This window comes from Triplophysa rosa, linkage group LG5 (genome assembly GCF_024868665.1).
Source record: "Triplophysa rosa linkage group LG5, Trosa_1v2, whole genome shotgun sequence".
NCBI classification, from domain to species: domain Eukaryota; kingdom Metazoa; phylum Chordata; class Actinopteri; order Cypriniformes; family Nemacheilidae; genus Triplophysa; species Triplophysa rosa.
In genome coordinates this window covers 21,582,883-21,601,665 of record NC_079894.1, presented here as the reverse complement: position 1 = coordinate 21,601,665, position 18,783 = coordinate 21,582,883, and the positions used below count along the sequence as shown (strand labels likewise).

The following is an 18,783-nucleotide window of genomic DNA, read 5'->3' as shown; positions in this document are numbered from 1 at the left end:
GTTTAATTGCCATACAGTAGTCATGCACCACGGTATTTAAATAGTACTACAAGGTGCTTCAAATACCATCAAGGTATTGGTTTGATACTTTCTTCATTGTGTTTTAAACACAATTGTAATGGTTTTTTGGGGTACTTTGGGACCTGGAAATACAAGGTGCATAGTACCATGGAGTACAAAAATACTGTGGTAGTACTACGGTATAATTATGGCATCAGAAGGTAGCACTATGATCCTTTAATTTACACAATGATCCCATTTAAATTAAACATACCACTATTTTTGGTATTTCAAGATTCTTCCAGATCATCATATATGTACAAAATAATCCACGGTATGGTATTGCTATCTGATACCACCACAGTACTTTTTTCTATGCTGTATGTAACCGCATTGCTAACAGTTACAGATACCACAAGAACATCAGAAGAAAACTTTGGTTGCTTTTCACACTAAGGTTTACTAACCCCCCCTCAACAGGATGAGTCATGCTCGCCCTCCAGCAGGCAGTGTGATCCAGTTTCTATAGAAACCTGTCGCTATGGAAACACCTCTTGCTTAAGAACCGTGAGGGGATGCACAAACACTATCACAGGTGACCCGGGCGAATCAGCTGGGATTTTAATAAGATAATTAAAATGGCCCGATTTCTAAAAAAACCCATCTCACGAAATGTCAGAACAAACCATCTGCATAAAACATACAGATTCAGGCAATCAAATCCAGCCTGTAATCTCAATCATAACCAAATTTTAACATTTCAGAAGAAAATATGAGTGGTGTTTGCCCATGCAAAGTGTGGCACAGTCATAGTAGAATATTGTGGGAGGTTGCCAGGGTGTATCTAAGCGATCGCTAAGGTTTTCCAAGTGATTTTCTAGCATGTTGCTATTTAGTGTTCAAGTGGTTGCTATGTTACAGGTCAATCAGGAGTCTTTATGATATTCAGGTCTCTTGGTACAACTTGGGCCACTCTTTTAAATGCCAAGTCTATGAGATCATTTTTGTCCCGTTAATCAATAAAACAGTAACATTGGTCTATAAATTAGGGCTGTCACACGATTAATCATGACTAATCGTTTGCAAAATAAAAGTTTTTGTTTACATAAAATATGTGCATGTAAATATATAAACACATACACATACATGTATATATTTAAGAAATATTTACACATGTATATTCATTTTTATATTTATATACAATTTATATTGTATATAAACATAAATATTTAATATATACATCATTTTGACACACATAAAATGATACATGTATGTGTATGAATTTATATATATATAATTATTATATACAGTACACACACATATTTTACGTAAACAAAAATGTTTATTTTGTAAACGATTGGTCGCGATTAATCGTGTGACAGCCCTACTATAAATGTCCTGAAATAAACCTCAGGGCCTCCAGTCACACAGACCTAATGTAAAAAGCACACAGATCCGGAGAGCCAATCACTGTCCTGCTGTTTTCATCTTGTACATTGGAAGTGAGGCTCGGTGAACATGATTTCACGTAAATCCTCTTGAGAAAGCACAAAGGCTTCGAGAGGATTCATAAAGCCAGATGTGTCCTTAAAAATGAAGACAGCAGAATAAATAAATCTTATTGAATTTCTGCTAGCTGCTGCAGCTCTTTATACACGAAATATTATGTAACGAGAAAATAATACGGTTTCATCTGAATCTTTGCCGGGACGGGCTGGTTGAGGGAGTTACATAAAGCCACATACCCGCACCGCTCGCGTCTCTCCGTCTGTCTGTGGAGGCATTAGAGAGCAGGCAGGTGTGAAGGGACTGAGAACTGTTTTGGGGGGTATTGCACCTCAGGGGACGTAAGGCAGTGTAAGGAAATGCACGGCTGACATGCTGACTTTAACAGTAAACAAAGCAGTGTGAAAATGTTGAGTATAAACAAAAAATTATACAACACTTGCATTAGAATGTACACAAGGTTTAAGCAGGAACATATACAGATTCCCTTATTTTTTTCTCTGTCCTATCATTGATCCGAGTTCTAGCTATGCCTGTCAGGCACACAATATCTTCCTAGCCGCCGGCATCCCACAGACTCCCCATCACCATGGGAACAGCCAAAGAGAACGTGCAGAGGTCTCACGTGTCAGGTTCAGTCCCGAACACGGTTCAGGCCTCACCTGAACGTGGAAAGTTAAAGCTACAGCCGTAGAATGGAACTTTCTTTTTCCGCTGCATCATCTGCATGTCTACAGAGAAAACCTACACGCCTATTAGCAAGCGCAAACACAAATACACACACTCGGTCGGCAGCATGTGCTACATCGCCCCCCTGAGAGACAGAACAAGAGAGAGAGAGAGAGAGAGAGAGAGAGCAAAAGAGACGACAGTGACCTTGGCAATGCTTCTAATGAGATGGAAAACTCCAGAAAATCTGTTTCTACTCAGCACTCAGCGGTCTCTAACTACATTAGATTTAGATTTTTAGATTTTTTTTTTAGATTACACTCTGTCAGCATGATTCTGATGAGAAAACAGTCAAGTGCGTGCGTGTGTTTACTGTGTGTGTGTTAAGTGAGAGAGTTTGAGAGAGATTTGTCCATAATATAGGAGACTACAGCTGGCTAAGGTTGATAAAGCATGTGGAAGAGAGATCAGTGTTGTAAACCTCATCAACTGAGGTGTTGGATAACTTTTAAAAGTGAATATGAACTTGCAGTATTGAAGGTCTGAAAAAATACAGAGCATCTTTTCTGTTATTTTGACATGTTTCTCCAGTTTTCATTTTCTGCAAATAAATGCAAATAGAAACAATATTTTTATTTGAAATTTTGGAGAAACATTGTTACTACTTCATAGAATGAAACAAAAACAACCATTTTACCTAAACACATACCTATACAGTAAAAAGTAAATTCAGAAAAACTAAAAATTATTTTGAAATGGTATTTTCCCCGCGGCGGTATATATGGAAATAAAGTGGAAAATATAACGCAATTTATTATTTGCAATGCAAATAGAAAATATATAATACAAGCATGTTGCTGTAGAGTTGTTATTGTGTTCTGAGAGGTTGCTTAGGTCAAAAAAGCCCACTACCTGTGCCTCTATGATATATGGGACTGGGCCCCTGTTCAACTCAATTCAAACTATAAGCACTTTTCACAAGGACGCGAGAGCACCTGCACACTTTCCGCTTAGCATTCAAATCTTATCTGCTTTGCATACTCAGCATCTCTCCAAAAGAAAAGGAGTAAAGCAAGGAGCGCTTTTGATGACACTCCATCTATAAAAACTGATGAGCACTTGGAAACACACACAACACACAAAGTTTTTTTTAAGGGAAAATATTTCTCAACTTTAGTGGGCAGAGTTCAAACGCATTGCGAAACACCACCTGATGATCAGGGCATGTGGAGCAGACAACTTTATTGGGGTCACTCCCTAAGAATGATACCTTAGAGCTCATAAGAGATGTTTGCACACCCTGTGCATAGTTTTAAAGCCAGATTAATTACAAATCACACTTTAAGAGCACACACGCATTGCGTCTGCAACTGATTTGTGTGTCTCCAACACTGTACAAAACTCACAAACAGCTCTACTGCAGTTCTGATGCAATATCAGGAAAATTCATCCGTGAGATATTTCTGTTTGACTCGCAATGTTGAACGAATATCCCACAAAAACAATTACCACGTCACTGAATGACGAATAAGATATTTCCAAACCTTAGGTTGTCTGACATCAAAGAAAACAACGATATAATCTGTGTATTTTGGAAAAAAACTAGGGCTGGGGAAGTTAACGCATTATTATCGCGTTAACGCGTTAATTAATTAACGGCGACAATTATTTTATCGCGCATTAACGCAGTTTTTTTAAGTATTCTTTTATTTAAAAAGTCTGTTGCTCACTGGCTCGGAAACGTACAGACAAACCATGGGTCACAGAAGGGGTGGGATGTTGATCGGTACTGGCTGGGGAATGGCGTCACCACGCATCTCAACCAATGAGAGCAATTTTAATCGCTGCCTAGCACTAAAAAGTGGATCACAACAGCTGCAGATAAGATCCAGCAAACACTAAAAAAAACTATATCAGACCAATAAAAAGCATCAACTAAAACATAACGGCTCTAAAGGTCTTGCAGTGCAGTAGAACAGCTAGAAAAGAAATGCTTCTATACTGTATAAGTGCAGAAATGCAGGCAGTTCTCAGTGAAAACCGGACAGAACCTGCTCTGACTGTACAAACTGTCCCCAACTCAAACATCAAGAGAAAGGTCTTCTGTCTCTTGTCCAATCTATATGTCTCTCGTTAGCTCTAATTAATGGTGGCCCCCTCCCAGTAGGCATTCGGCGTTTCCATAGCAGCGCTGCTCTTCAGTCGATTCTGGCATCTTGTCTCCGTAGTAACAGTGAGTTGGGATGCGAGAGGTTCTGTCTTTGTGATTTGGGATGCAGTGTGTGGGAGAGGGTTGTCCGCATGCACGCATACAAACCAACAAACTCACACTTATGAACCGAAACACACCCTTCACACGACCTCTCTCCAAATGTGACAGATTCAAACACACACTCACAGCCTACATAATGACACGGAAAGAGATGCTCTCTTATCTTTCCAAAAACAAAACTGCTTACTGCTTGAATATGTAAATAGAAATAACATTTAGAGTTACATTTCACTTACAGCAGTGTTTCCCCTAGGTTTACAGCTTGGGGGGGCTGCGATCTCTATATTTTTTGGGGGGCGGAGGTCCGGACAATTTTTTTAAAAATAAATAACGTTAAATCAACCAATCTAATGTTTTATCAGGCTATTTACATTATATTCTGATACAAAGCCAAAGTCTATATGAAACATAGAAGGTCTGGTAAGTGAGAAAATGTGTTGTAGGCTCTGGTGCTGAAGCGAAGTCCCAGTGGTCTATTTTAATATTTAAAAAACTACTGACAACAAACTGTAACAACTGAAATAAATATATCATGAGCAGGAGTACTTACAAAGTTACTAACAGCGTTTCCATGCCATTCATACTAGAACTGATTCTAAATATTCTTTCCAATTAAAACATGATTCACAATGAAATGCTCTTAACATGCTGATTATTTATGCTATTAATTTCATAAATGCTGTATGTAGATACAAGACGTTATGTTTTATAATCTGTCACAAACCTATATAGCAAACCGTGAACTGACTGACAGCTAAAAATACTTTATTACTGCTGCATTTTCGTTTACTTATGTCATGACTCTGCCTCATCATGTCATGTCTATTCTTGGTCTTGTGGCAAGGTTTTTTCATGACAAAACCTTAGGTTTAGTGTGAGAAAGACATGGCATTGTTTACTATTGACATGCCATGTGCTTTCTCGTGTCTCGTCGTTGGCCCCGCCCCTCTCGATCCCTGTATAGCTTTCCTGCTGTGTCTCATTACTAGGGGTGGAGCCGAACCCGAATACGGTATTCGGAAAGGCACAAATAGCGTGTTTTTTACAAATACTTATTTCGAACAAATACTTAAAAAAATATTTGTATTCGGGAACAAGAAAAACTTTATATCAAAAAGCTGCGTTTTCTCATGAGACTGCGTCTTTCTCAGTGCATGCCCGCATGAGTGAGTGAGTGAGTGACATTCAGGAGTCGGAGGGGTGGGGGGTAAAACAGGTGACTGACACAGGCTGCTCCACACAGCAACAGAGAAGGCTCGGTTGAGCGAAAAAAGGCTTCACTGCGTGCATCACTATTTTTGTTGAATAGATTTTTGTACCTTAACTGGGTTCCGGACGCAGTTTATAACTTTCGGGAAGCGGAGTTTGATCGGGAGATTATTCCATTACGCTGCATTATTGACGTCTGCAGTCGGGTGCTCTCATGTTCGCTCTGTTTACTAGTGATGGGTCGTTCTTGAACGATTCGTTCATTTTGAACGAATCTTTAATGTGACTCGGGAAGAACGAGTCGTCTTAGGGAGTGATTCGTTCAGTCGCGCATGCGCATTGCGCAACATTCTATGGGTCCTGTACTGGAATTCAAGAAGAACGAACGATTCAAACCCGAAGACTCGAGAGGTGAACTAATCAATTCTCTTTCCGGCTCTGACTGCATTGGTTTAGCTTATGAAGCTGTCACGTGATGAACGAAGGAGTCAAACCCGAGGACTTGTCAGATAGGTGAGCTAATCATCGACTAAAGACCCAGGTAAACAATGAATTAATCTTTTCTGTTTCTTATAGCATTATAGTTTTGTATTGTTTGTAATGTGATCAACGTTTGCATAAGTAGTAGATGTGTTAGGAAAGTAACATGTAACATTTTAATTATATTTTGCTAAAATGAACGAAATGAACGATATGACTCGAAAAAAGATTCGTTCATTTTGCTGAACGAGACTCAAAGATCCCAGTCAGTAAAATGATCCGAACTTCCCATCACTACTGTTTACGTACACTATAACGTAAATTAGAAGTGTAACGCAAAAAAAATTGGATTTTTACACTTATTTTGAATTTTACTCGAATACAAATACAAATACTTCCCCCCCCTCAACAAATACAAATACAGATACAAATACCGGCTGCTTTGCACACCCTTACTCATTAACCACACCTGCCCATTGTTATCTTCCTTTGTTAGTCTCCCTATTTAATGCCCTAGTGTTTGCTGTCCTGTGCTGAATCGTTTTGTATATTTCCCATGTTATGCTCCTGTTCCTCTTACCTTGCCTTGTGATTATATGTGGATTACCTTGCCTTGTTTTGGACGTTGTGTTAGGATTATTGTTTATTTTGCCCCCTCGCGGGAAGTGTTTGTTTTGAGTTCTTGTGATCGTGTCCTGTTTTTCCCCATTGTGGGTTTTTGCGGTCCGGATGGAACGAAGGATAAGATGGGTGAAAACCTGTCATCCGGTGGTAACTGGACTGTTGCTTGTCAGGGGCAGGGCATGCGTATTTTCACCACCCTGGGAGCGTTTAAAAACGCAATTCTTTTATCTGCTTTTCAGGTGGTTGACGCAACATATTTTCCCACACGCGCCCTCTGTCGGCTGGTGAAAGTGTGCTTACCTGTGTATGTGCGCGCACGTGTCTGTGTGTGTGTGTGTGCGGCGCGCGCTTCGGGTCGGAACTCGATAGAGAGAGCAGAGGAGAATTGTAAAGGCGCGACACAGAAATGACATGCCGCCATGTAAATAAGATTAATAACATAATGCTATTTAGTTTGTTTAATACGAGAACAAGGTATAGACATGTTATATAGGAAAGGTAACCTTAAATGACTTCTCTTGTGATCTAACGCTACATAAAAAAATTAATTAACTTGACCTTCAAGGGGGGCGGGAGGTGCCGTTGGAGGGGCGGGGCGCCCCCCTAAGGTAATGGTAGGGGAAACACTGTACAGTATCATACCTTAAATGCTATGGTGGTATACATGTTTAAAAAAAGACATTCTGTCATTATTTACTTATTGACTTCCTTTCTTCCATGGAACACAACACGTATATTATGCTTTTGGAGATCACAGCATCATTCCAAGTACTTGCAAAAGAATTGTGAACATTGTGTAGACATGGTGTGGTTCAGCTAAAGAAAGAGAGCCGTCTGGGATTAGGGAGAATGACTAATTTCATAGAAAGGAATATAAATATAATAATATAAATATAAAATAGTGCGACTTCAAATTTAAGGATAAGGTTGTTCCTACAGACCAGCTCTATAAAACTCACAGTAAGAGGCTCTAAACGCTTCTGAACTGTTACAGTTACACAATCCTGCTAAATCCACATATCTGAGGATTACGCTCTAAAATAAAAAAAAATACTTCCATGTCTATAACTGCTAAAAATAGTCAAAGACAGGATCATTCGGGCTTGCCATTTTTTACAAGCAACTTTTCAATTTGGAGGGACGGTCAGGACCCCTAAAATCTCATTCAAGGACAAAATACTGACAAGCAAAACCATGTTCACCGCACTCATTCAGGTTGTGACTCTTCTTATTTGGTTTGGGACTCAGCATCTTAAATTCACAGCTCTTTTAAAGAGGAAAGACAATGAGAACTGCAGTGCTACTATGACCAACAAGAGACTGAATCTAACATTTGCAGATTACATTTAAATTTTACATTTAGTCATTTAGCAGACGCTTTTATCCAAAGCGACTTGGAAGCAATTTGTTCAACAAAAGAAAAGATTAATATATGAACAAATATTTTTTTGTTTATCATTAAACAAAAGATTAATATATGAAATGTAATCATGTCAACAGGTTTCAGAAACAGATTGTGTTATACGTATGGAATGAAAACTGTGTGTGTGTCATTAAAAGTAATTCTTCTTAACCACGCGCTGAAGAAAAAGAAAGATTTTGCCATTTCAAAAGTAGAGATAATCCTGAATGATGGATTAAAGAGTACTGCTCTGAAAAACAGCAAGTAAATAAAGGAGAAACAAAAGACAGAAAGAAACAGAAGACAAAGAAAATTAGAGTGAAGAGATGTGTGTGTTAGCTGATAATATAATGAGCTCTTGAGATGTCAAAAGTCTGAAATGACCATCAAACTTAAGCAGAAAAAGACAATACATGTGTTTGTGTGTTTGTTCATAATGCCCATAATAAATAGTGGACTGGATGCTTGACTTTTAGGAAGGTAAAGTGTGTGTTTTACTGGCTCAAACCAAACTCACAATTTTATATTTTTTGGTTGAAGAGATTCATCTCAGGTTTTGCCTTTTCATAGTCCAGGAAACTATATTATCCTAAATTATCTTTCATTTATGTATCTATCAAGTATCAGATGATTATCAGTTCTGTAGTGGAAACAAAGTGAAAAAATAAAAAAGTGTTATTTAATAATTACTAAATATATCTAATACTTTATTCTGCACAATTTCATGGTTGCAAATCAATTAAATTAATTTCAATCTTTAAAAAAGAAGACTGAGTGTCAATTTTTCTTGTAATGCCAAAACATCATTTAAATGCAATGAAGTCTATCTTAAATTTTATCAAAATTGCAACAAAAACAAAAAAAAGATTTACTACTGGTTTGGATAGAATAGTCTTTGATTTTACCGAAATTTGATAATCGAAATGTTCATAGTGAAATCTCTGGCTGCTTGCTTTATCTATCTTGGCAAACCTGAAAACAGAGAGATGTTGAGAACTCTTTAGAAACTATAAAAGAGACCTTTAGGGGCCCTTTAACTCAAGAAAAACATCTAAGAAGCAAAACCATTAATTTGCCCTCTATTTATTCGCATTGCTGTCTAGGATAAACAACTGACATCTTATATGAACAAACATCTTACAAAGACCTCAACTAAGTTCTGACTAACACATCTTTTCAACTATACTCCTCAACAAATGGAGTGTCGTTATTCATGAAGACGAAAATAAAGAAAAGGGTTTTGTCAATCGGCTGGTTTTTAAACTGCAGATCCACAGATCTATTTTATTTTTGTGTGTTACATAAAACCCTAATGCATTTTTGTATTTCCATGCATACACATTCACAATCAAGGTCTCTACTCAATTGTTCTGTGCCGAGTATTAAACTCTGCAACCAAAAGACAGAAATGAAAATAAAAACTAAAACATTTATCTTGAAATGGTTTGATAAAAAAATACAATTTTAGGAGAAACATCTAAGCTGATATTTAAATGTAGTAAGAACTCGATTAGTTTCCCGAGTTAAGAAAGAGCAATCCCAGAACAATAACATTTTCCCCTGGGTGTTTTTTTTAATCTGAACACAAACACACACCGCATGTGGTAAAGAACAAACAACCATATGTATGATCAACCACTGGATATACAAACATTACACTTTGTTTTGTTTACTGTCAGGTGTCTATACACCTGAGAGCCAAATGTTTTGGAAAATTATTGTGAAACATAAATAAATAAATAAATAATAATAACAAGAATAATAAAAACGTGTGTGTATGTGGACATACTGTGAGCCATCTGCGTTTGGAATGAGAGGTGAACATAAACACAGCTTGTCTAATCTGCCGCGGGCAGAAGTACACACACAGAATCATACAAAGATATATTGACACACACACCACAAACACAGACAGTCTCTCTGCTCATGTACTGTTGTTCTTTACACAACTTCTAATAACCTCCCTATTACGTCCATATGTTTTGTCTCTAATTCTCTATTTGTCAATCTTCTGTAAAATACCTACAAATACTGTGTAGTGTACTCCTATGTTTAAATACAAGGAACATAACATCTTAGATAATTATTTACTACGTAGGCTACATACAAAGCAACACTGCGAAGTCCACGCAGACATTTATTGAAACGAAAATGGGTCAGTACAGAAATCTTTATATTTATAACATTACAGCCGTGAGCACATATGACTTAACATACTGTACATTAAAAAAAACAGTCTAAGGGGCTGTTCACATTATAACGATAACTATAAAGATAACTGTAACTATAACTATATTGGCGTCTACACCAGCGGACGATAATAATAACGTTATGTTTATTTTAAGCCTGCGCGCTGCAGTGTTCTCAGTCACTAAAATGAATGAAGATGACCTGCTGATGCTTTCGTTTTCATTCCCGAACGTCTTTTCTCCAAAATATGACAGCAAAGGCTGGATGCTCTGACTGAAGGCTGTGCACTCATGTCTGGGACGTAAAGCATATATTTTGCCAGCTTGCTGACTCATAAGCGTTATATATATAATATCCCGCCGTAAACACATCGCTTTACGACCACTACAGTCTTTAATTCTGACATAAAAGTCGCGTTGCGATCACCAATAGTCAAACATTATCTGCCAGAAACTGTCTGACAGTATTTTTTATCGTTCGTCAGCTTTGAAAAAAATCGTTCTGAAAGTGATCCCAACGATATCGTTCTCTGTATCTTTATCGTTATAGTTATGGTGGGAACCCCGCTATTCTCCTGAATTAAGAACGGTTTTTAAAACGTTATTTTTAAAACGTTATTTTTTATAGTTATCGTTGTAATGTGAACGGCCCTTAAGAGGGTGAAAAACTGGGAAAAATGTATTAACTGTAAAACTTCAGGCAAGGTCTCCTTTGAAAAATCTCGATATGGAGCTGGACATAGACACAGTACACAATTATTCATTTTAGCTGGCAGGGTGTTGTTGTCAGATGATGAAATTTTAATCTGCGTGTGTCAACAGTTCTCTTCCAGTCAGGTCACTGTTTATGTAAAGCCTGTGGGCAGCAAGCACAGGGCGTGAATCTTTAAGACAAAACACACAGATCCCAAAATCAGCTCTCCTAATCCCCAGCTGTAACTCGACACACGCAAACACATAAAGAGGAGATGCTCATCCGTGTGCATGTGTACATTGATCTATAATGTACATAGGGCTGTCATGACATCCGATTTTTCACTTCACAGTTATCATGGCCTAAAGATTTTGCTGTAACAATATTATCACGATATCCATTTTAATGTTTGTTTAAATCAAAATAATGCTATCGGTATGATTCAGTGTTTCCCCTACCATTACCTTAGGGGGCACCCCGCCCCTCCTGCCCCCCTTGAAGGTCAAGTTAATTAAATTTTTTATGTAGCGTTAGATCACAAGAGAAGTCATTTAAGGTTACCTTTCCTATATAACATGTCTATACCTTGTTCTCGTATTAAACAAACTAAATAGCATTATGTTATTTATCTTATTTACATGGCGGCATGTCATTTCTGTTTCTACGTGGTCGCGCCTTTACAATTCTCCTCTGCTCTCTGTATCGAGTTACGACCCGACCCGACACATACACCAGCCGACAGAGGGCGAGTGTGGGAAAATATGTTGCGTCAACCACCTGAAAAGCAGATTAAAAAATTGTGTTTTTAAACACTCCCAGGGTGGTGAAAATACGCATGCCCTGCCCCTGACAAGCAACAGTCCAGTTACCACCGGATGACAGGTTTTCACCCATCTTATCCTTCGTTCCATCCGGACCGCAAGACACAATGAACCATTCAAAAATCAGACTATTTCTGTGGTTTAAATTGAGCGGCACGTCTACATAACTGAGATGTACACATCACGCGCACTCAGGGACATTTATGTTGATTATATTTTGCCGCTATATCCTCTAATATCTTTATTTAGCATCAAATGCGCTTCATTTTAACCCTTTCCGCCAAACCTTTCCACCAGAGCCTACAACACATTTTCTCACTTACCAGACCTTCTATGTTTCATACAGTCTGTGGCTATCAGAATATAAAGTAAATGGCCTGATAAAACATTAGATTGATTGATTTAACATTATCTATTAAAAAAAGTATTGTCCGGACCTCCGCCGCAAAAAAAATATAGAGACTTTTGCGTCCTGGGGGTTCACGCTTCGTTCATTCGCATTCCAGCCTACAATTGTATGTTTTAAACAGAGATGGCGACAGAGAGGCAAGTTACCGACTTCGGCTTTAGAAAACATTACAAAGCGAGCAAAAACATGCAAACAATCTATTACAAAATCCCTAAAATACGGTGTCTTGTGCTGATGTACACATCACCGATTAAACGTCTGATTTATATTGTTATTAAGAAGTGTGGAATTATACAGTAAATTAAACAGATCATTCAACTATAATCCAGAAAACACACGCTCAAAAGACAAGTCTGAGATTCTGCACTTCATGCACCACACCAAACTATACTTAATGCTCCATATTAACACACCAATGCTCAATCTTAGACTATAAATCATCCCACAAACCTCATCCTGACATCGTCACAGCCCATACCTCATCATCAGATTATACCTCACACACAATGACAGCCCATACTAGCCTCTTAAACAACATCAGACATCCCACACCTCAGACTTCATACCACACTGAACCCATAATCACATCCCAGCTTTAACTTTGTAATGTCTGATGGATATGTTGAGCACAGTTCTGCCTGCCCGAGTCTGAGAAATCACATGACCACTGTGTTACATAACTCCAGCTCTAGTTAGCACACCGCCGTGTGTGTGGATGTGTGATACCAACAAGAGAGCCATCAACACTTTAATGAGCTGACAGTTAAACAAATCAAATCTCTCTCCCATTGTCTTTCCTCTTGAACACACAGAATCTAACCCGATGCTAGGAAGAAAACAACAAATACAGACATCAAAGACGCTAGCGACTGATGAGATCAGAAAAAGTGAGACTGTGGAAAGTGCATCAGTTACCGGTAGAGGTGCTCGCAACACCGAGGTCATGGGTACGATTTCCAGGCAATGCATTACATTAAATAAAATGAATATACAGGAGCATTTATGACTAAGTGCATAAATATATCAAAACGAAATTTTAGTGACAATGGTCATTTAGACTATCAACAAAAAAACAGCCATATTTTTACAGTATTCCGATAAGAGGCTGTTCCTCTGCTCTCTTCCTCTCGTTCATCGCTTCAGACCGAGCCAAAGGGCAAAGAAAGGGGCGGACCAAAATTGAGAGTTGATGTGCAATTTTACCATCCAATCCACAGCCCCTCAGCCGCTTCTCTCTCTCTCTCTGTTGGGGTATTATGTAACTGACTATAGGCTCGCCAATTAGGAGGCTTTAGGTATTATCTCAGACCAAAGACAAGAACAAAAGGATGGTAAAACACTAACTGAGCGTTCCCACCAGACGTGACTTGCGCGAATAAATCGCGCAGTTCACGCGTAGTTGGACACTTGAACATTTTGAGTTTACTCGCTTCATTCGCGCGTGAAATTCAATTCACAACACCCTCGCTTCATGGGTGGGGCTTCTGCCCTACCCTATATATATATATATATTTGTTTTTTACAACTTACCAGGGCCCGTATTCTTAAAGCTTCTAAGAATCCTCTAAGAAAGCTCTTAATTTAGCTTAAAAACTTCTACGTAGGAGTCTTAGCTTAAAAACGATTCAGGACCAATCTGAGAGAAACTCTGAGCAAGGAAAAGTCTTTAAAATATTCTTTCTTTCTTTTTTTTTACCATGCTGTTAATGTCAACGTATTTGATAGAAAATGAACAGTGACACAATAAGTTTCTGTAAGTGCTGTATTTGTTTGTGTGATCACTATAGAGGGTCGTGACAGCTCTCAATCATTTCTGCTGCATAGCTGCATAGTTCTCCAGTTGCTAAATATGTAAATTTAGTGATTTCTTCTATTTCTGGCGCTATGACATTTCTGCGCTGTCTTGGAGATGTTAGCGTGTCTCTAATAGGATCGGTCACAAACATCTAATGTGTTGTGTCTTATTAACTCACTGTCATTCAATTCAATGTCATTTTATTTTATAGCGCTTTTACAATTTGCATTGCATCAAAGCAACTATAAAAGAAAACCAAAACCAAGATAATCAAAAGTTGAACACGCGCACACAAAAAACAATAAAAATAAAAAATCTGATAAACCTTAAAAGTAATATGGAAATTGTCATGCATTGCAACACATTTCTTCTCACTTTTTATTTTTTTCGTCCATTTTCTCTGCTGCTAAAGAAACTCTTAAGTCTCTTAAAAGTCCTCCTCACTACTCCTAAAATGTTTTACCTTAAGAGCTCTTTTAAGGGTTAAGATGCTTTATGAATTACTTTCTTCTTTACTAGGATCTTTTCTGTAATTCTAAGGGGAAACGCCCACATTTCTAAGAATTTTCTTAGAATTGTGTCACTAGGAGCAACTCTTTGCGCTAAGATTTTTCATGAATACGGGCCCAGATTTTTTACAATTTACCAGATTGTTTTTTACAATTTACCAGATTTTACAATTTACCAGATTATTTACAATTTACAATCGCGTCTTTGCATTCACTTAACATGTAAATCACTCGCGCTTAACGCTTCATTCGCGTCTGGTGGGAACGCAGCATAAGTGTGTGTAGGGGGTATCATTCTGTGTAGTGTGTATCCACACATCACTGTATCAGACGAAAGTTGGTCTTTGATCAGATCTTCACAAAGGCACTGAGCCACTTGGCTGTTCTGACCTGCGACTGTGTTTCTGCTAATCACGGGAAAGGTTAATGATGTGTGTCGGAAAGTTGCTACAACACTGTGTGTGTGTTTGTGTGCAAGACTGTGATATACATACACACCGAATTTAAATGAATGGTTTTATTTTGCACTGATATTCCAGAGAAAATACGACAATCTATATAACCTCATGTGTGTGTCTGTTGATATATCGGCCAATAATCTGCATCGGTCGATAAAAGGCATTTTTCACACTATCGCCATCAGCCAATAGTTTAAAAACAGACGATGATCAGGGCCGACATATCCTGTCAATCAAAACTGGACAGGAAAATGCAATGGCAAATTACAATTTGTGCTCTGTATATAGAAAATGTTAAGATACATCATCAGTTTGATGAGTTCAATATTAATAGTCATTATAAAATTTAAGAACATTCAGAAAGTTAAGAAATATTAATTTAATCGTCAGAATCGGTGTCGACAGATATCACTCTGAATAATCAGTGGAGAAATTAAGTATTGGTGCATCTCTAGTTAAAATACTACCCAACGGTTGGGTTTGTCCCATCTTTATAGGACAGTCAGTTTGTGTGGGTAGGTGTGTAGGAGACATGTGTGGGCTTAGAAGCTGTAGAAGCTGCCTGACTTGTTTGTGGACGTCCAAGTTTGCTTGCATTATGTACAGCGTGTATACCATCACAACAACATGATATGGTACTTCTTTTTGTGTAAAGGATTAACTGAAGCGACCTTCACATCTGATGTTTCTGAAGCTCAGTTGGTAGCTGTGCAAAGTGGGTTTGTTTATGAATGTATATAAATGATCCTGCACTGTAAATCTAAACATCACGAGACAAACCCCTCACATCAGAACAGATAAGCGCCAAACCCACCAGAGCAACCTCTCCGTGTCTGTGTTTGAGGTGGGAGCCCCTTAATGTGTGGACGGCGTTCCTATGGAAACGGATGTGGGTGATTCATGGAGCGTGCCAAGCCGAAACATAAATTTGTGTGCGCGAGAGAGACGGAGGGAGTGGGCATGTTGATGTTTTAACGTTCAAGAGCGTTTTAAAAGGCGTGTTACGATCGCACATTTGTGCGTGCGTGTCACAAGGTCGCTATTGACAGCGCGTCAAAAGCTCTCCAAACACTCTTCAATGACACCAGGCGTGAACTGAATGACTTTATACACATAGGCAATACATGTATAGTATAATAATGAAGTATTAAAACTTTCCAGGCCATGCCTGTTTAAACAACAATTTTGCAATACTGTTTCATAACAAGAGCGGTGTGGAAATTCACACAGTATCCACGAGGCAGATTAACAAACAGGTTGTTTGGAAACATGACCGTGTGTTTGAATTTATTCACCATCAGACATCTGGAGTCTCTATCATTCCTATACGGAGTTAATACCAAAAGCTGTTCATTCTCAAAAACATTATAAACGGAAGGTGATGACCTTGTTTCTCCATAACCTGTTAAACTGTTTAACAGGTTTTGCTAAGTACAGGACACTGTGCTCAGAGCGTTTCTTTTCATTTAGCTTATAACCTTCTCTCTAATTTAATGCACCTCTTTTCTTAAAACCTTCATTTTCTCATTTCTATCTTGTTTCATAGTCTCGTTCTGCACTTCTTGCCTCTCCCTCTTTTTTTCTCTGTTTTTATTTCTTTTCCCATCATCCCTTGTTGCAAAACTCCACTGATGCTCACTGTTCTATCGAGGTTAGCTAAGGGTACCAAAAGCATCTCTGATGAAAAATAAGGATAACAGTGGAAAAAAAAACACATTCACACACGGCTGCAGACTGCCATCTTAATCTGTGCTGGTCTGACATACTGATGAATAAAGTATGAAGAGAGGAAACTGAACTGACTGTTACACTATTAACAGAGAGAGAGAGAGAGAGATTAAATATAAATGGCTCTATGATTTGTGCTGTGCTGAAAGGTTAAATATAAGCAGAAATATATTCTAAATAATTCTCAAGCATCTATTAATAGGTCTTTAAATGGTAAATTCATCCCAAAATCTAATTTGTGTGATTTTTTACTCACCCACATGACGTTAAACATGTTTTGTTCGATGCCGGGAGGTCTCAAAACATCTTTAAGGTCATGTGGGTGAGTAAAAAAAATCACACAAATTTGATTTTGGGATGAACTTACCATTTAATACCTAAACAGACAATATAAACACAAACCGTCATCACTGTGCGGTACTGTACTGCATTGTGGGACTGAATGTGGGTTCGGTTATGTCTATGTCCTTCATCCCCCCGAGAGGTTAATAACACAAGGCTTGAATAAATCAAACTATTTTCAGATAAAAAGAAAAAAACATGTTACAGAATTGTCGCTGCTTATTTGACTAAACACGAGTCGGAAGCTCTCCGCACGTCTTCTGTACCGTGGCTTATTTCTCTTAAATTTTTATTATGGGCTGTGATCAATGTAAAAAGTCTTCACATTTCGAATAAATTTATTCATTGCTTTTGCTGAAATGAATGATCTGTTAAACGTAGACTATGATTTCGCTGCTGTCCTTCTGAAACCTTGTATCTCCATAGTGATTTTTTTATATAGTTGTATTATATTTAACCTAGTAATTTTGGAGCTTTTATGCCTTTATTTGACAGGACAGTAGAGTTTTTTGACAGGAAATTGTAGGGTGGAGTGAAGGGTGTGGGATCAGCACAGGACCTCGAGCCGGGATTCGAACTCGTGTTGCCGGAGGCACAGTTGCGCCATGTGTCGGAGCACTGCCCACGTGGCTATCGGTTCCAATGTGATTTTTATCTCTTGTCATAAATCATTATTATTATAACACTTATTATAACTAATTATAACTCATGTTTGTCACTGGATTTAATAAAAATGATTAAAACATGCGTGTCAATTTTGACAACACATTATGTAATCATTTAAAAAGTACAGAGTTTGTTCCATTTCCTGAAAAACAGCACATTTGGACATACAGGGTTTCAGAAGGACAGCGACGATTTGCATTTACAATTCATTAGCATAAGTCCACAAATAAAAGAATACCTAGACAAATAATGCACAAGGTCTATCTCGGGTAGCTTATGCACTTGAAATTTTACGCTCATTGGAGTTCCTCACCTCCTGGAGAACCTGGTGTAGCAGTTGGGCCGCATCATTGGAGACGCTCCATGGGTCAGTCTCCTCAACCAGCATGGCGTCCAGGGTTCCCTTTTCCAAAACAACATCGAACACGGCATCGGGGAAGGCCAGACGACGGGCGTCCATGCACAGCCAGCTAAGCTCAGCGCGGTTCCGGTGTTTCTCCGCCATGGTCTCCACACAAACGCTGGAGTAATCTATGTTGGTAATGGAGGTGTAGCCGGCCTGGTGCATATCACAGCTGAGAGCACTGTTCCCACAACCTGAGAGAGAGAGAGCGGTTAGTTAAACGTTTTGTTTTTTATACAAAAATAAATATGTATCCTGTACACAGTGAAATTTTATAAATTTTCAGATGTGGCACTCTTGAACATGGATAGCTTGTTTAATGTGCAATGCTTAAGAAACAAGAAAAAAGATATACAATTTTGAATAAACAGTTATTCAAAAACATCCTAACCAGAGGTGTTAGTGACAGGAAGTCACATGTCGTGACTTCATGTTGTGGCACGAGGGGTTTTGACGCTTCGACTCCCAAGGCGAGAGCAACTTTAATTATCGCCTCCTCCATCAGTCTAATGAAAGAGTCGGGTGTTAAATCAAAGGCATTAACTTCCTCTGTTTTTTTCCTCAATCTGCACCTCTGTCTGTTGTCAACACTCCTCTTTTCTCACTT

General features: G+C 38.4%; 1 protein-coding gene across 2 annotated transcripts in view; it reads right to left on the bottom strand.

Moving 5' to 3' along the window:
- ece2a (endothelin converting enzyme 2a) overlaps positions 1-18,783 on the bottom strand; it is a 58,438-nt gene that overhangs the window by 14,892 nt on the left and 24,763 nt on the right. For both annotated transcript variants that reach the window (XM_057335102.1, XM_057335103.1), the window contains one exon: positions 18,087-18,370. In XM_057335102.1, coding sequence (XP_057191085.1) covers positions 18,087-18,370 — 284 coding nt within the window. The remainder of the gene's footprint in view (positions 1-18,086; positions 18,371-18,783) is intronic.